The 2,032-nt window shown below is 41.7% G+C and overlaps 1 protein-coding gene across 1 annotated transcript; it reads left to right on the forward strand.

Moving 5' to 3' along the window:
- On the forward strand, positions 1,263-2,032 carry LOC109126843. The gene is made up of 2 exons (XM_019230714.1): positions 1,263-1,423; positions 1,495-2,032. Exons 1-2 carry the CDS (start codon positions 1,263-1,265, stop codon positions 2,030-2,032), a joined length of 699 nt encoding a protein of 232 aa, XP_019086259.1.

Consider the following 2,032-nt stretch of genomic DNA (forward strand, 5'->3'; position numbering starts at 1 on the left):
CCAATTCATTTTCCCTTCTGAAGGCGAAATGGAATTAGTCCTACGTTGTGGACCTTGGGCGTTTAACGATCGTATGCTAATCCTTCAACGATGGTATCCAAATGACAATCCTCCTCTTATTGATTTTATTCCATTCTGGATTCAAATTCGGGGAATCCCTTTCCAATTCCTCAACCACGAAGTTATCGCTTACATTGGCCGTGCAATTGGAACCCTCCTTGATGTTGACTACGATGCGGAGGCTGCCGCAAGAGTTGAATTTGTCCGTGTTCAAATTCATTGGGACATCCTTCGCCCACTCCGATTCCAGAGGCAAATCCAGTTTCAACAAGGATTCAACACGCTGCTAAGATTCCGGTTTGAACGTCTTCAGGGTTTTTGTGAGGTTTGCGGTATGCTTACTCATGATACGGGTGCTTGCATCCTGCAAAATGGAGGTGAAGAGCAGTTTGATGGGCCTGATGAGGATGAAGACCCTGGTCATCCTGATGACATTGTCAATCATGGTGTCATCATCCGTGAAATTTCAGATGAAGATCCAATTCCTGCTGATGCTCAAGACATACCTGTTCCGGATAACCATTTTCCAATGGAACCACTTGAAGATAATCAGGATAATCAGCTTGTTCTCTCTGATGATGTGTCACCCATGGGGGCTCAAGATGTTCGTGAAACAATGGGTGTGGACATGGACTCTGCCATGAATGCTAGGGGTAAGCGCAAGAGGTAAGAGCCAACAGATCCTACTGCAGAAACTGAGACTTCTAATACTCAGACTCGTGAATTTGGTGAAGGAAGCAACTCCATGGAAAACTGTATTCCCCATGATCTTGACAGAGGCGCGGTGGGCCCTATACCATCACCATCACCATGAGGACAGTCGCTTGGAACTGTAGAGGATTAGGCAATGACCTTGCAGTTCGACGTCTAAAGGAGATTAAGAAGACTTTCTCTCCATACATCATTTGCCTCTTTGAACAAAACAAGAAGATGATATTGTAAGAGATGTAGGAGATGAACTAGGATATGATCATGTTGTAACAGTACCTCCTGTTGGATTAAGTGGTGGAGTAGCTTTATTTTGGAATAGCAATATCTCTGTTTCAGTTCTATTTCAGTCCCCAAACCTTGTAGATACCCATGTTCAAATTAATGGATTTGGTTTTTACTTGTCTTGTGTTTACGGTAATCCAATTCCATTATTAAGACACTTGGTTTGGGAAAGACTCGAACGAACTGCAACAAGTAGAAATGGTCCTTGGATGGCTATTGGAGACTTTAATGAAATCAAGAACAACTCTGAGAAAAGGGGAGGTCCACCAAGGCCTGAAAGCACTTTTTCTGACTTCAGGAAAATGTTACAAGTTTGTGATTTTCACGATTTAAAGCATACATGGGATCCTTTCTCCTGGGTTGGTAAGAGGTATAGCCATGATGTTGCTTGCTGCTTAGATTGCACTCTGGTGAATTCTGAATGGCTCGCTCTTTATCCAGCTTCACAAACAGAGTTTTTAGAACTGACCACATACCGGTTGTCACTACAATATCGAATGATTTCTCACTTCGCAGGGGTCATTTCTTTTTTGATTCAAGATTAGTAAACAGAGAAGGATTCAGTAATGCAGTCAATAAAGGATGGACAACTAGACGAGCTGGTCAAGCTATGTGCCTAAGTAATCGTTTGAGTGAATGCAGAAGGTCCATCTCCATTTGGAAAAAAGCTAATAGATCTAATGCTCAGGAAGAAATAGGAATATTGAAGAAGCTAATTGATCAAGCACATTCGAATGGTTCAAGTACACATCAAATAAGAGATCTCCGTCAGAAATTGAGCAATGCTTATCATAGTGAAGAGGAGTTTTGGAGAATTAAAAGCCGCAAGACCTGGTTGTCAAGTGGTGACTATAACACAAAGTATTTCTTTGCTATTGCAAAATCTCATACAGCTCGGAATAAATTATATTCTATATTGGATGATGTGAGACGGGAGCATTATGGTGACAATCAGATAGGCAAAGTTGCAGAGTTTTAA

Source organism: Camelina sativa, chromosome 10 (genome assembly GCF_000633955.1).
Source record: "Camelina sativa cultivar DH55 chromosome 10, Cs, whole genome shotgun sequence".
Lineage (NCBI taxonomy): Eukaryota > Viridiplantae > Streptophyta > Magnoliopsida > Brassicales > Brassicaceae > Camelina > Camelina sativa.

What these genes read in the sequence shown, in the direction of transcription:
- LOC109126843 (XM_019230714.1), top strand. Translation starts at nt 1,263, where the DNA reads ATGGCTATTGGAGACTTTAATGAAATCAAGAACAACTCTGAGAAAAGG. An exon ending in TTCTCCTGGGTTGGTAAGAG is followed by an intron (nt 1,424 to 1,494) that starts GTATAGCCATGA and finishes CTCTTTATCCAG; the next exon opens with CTTCACAAACAGAGTTTTTA.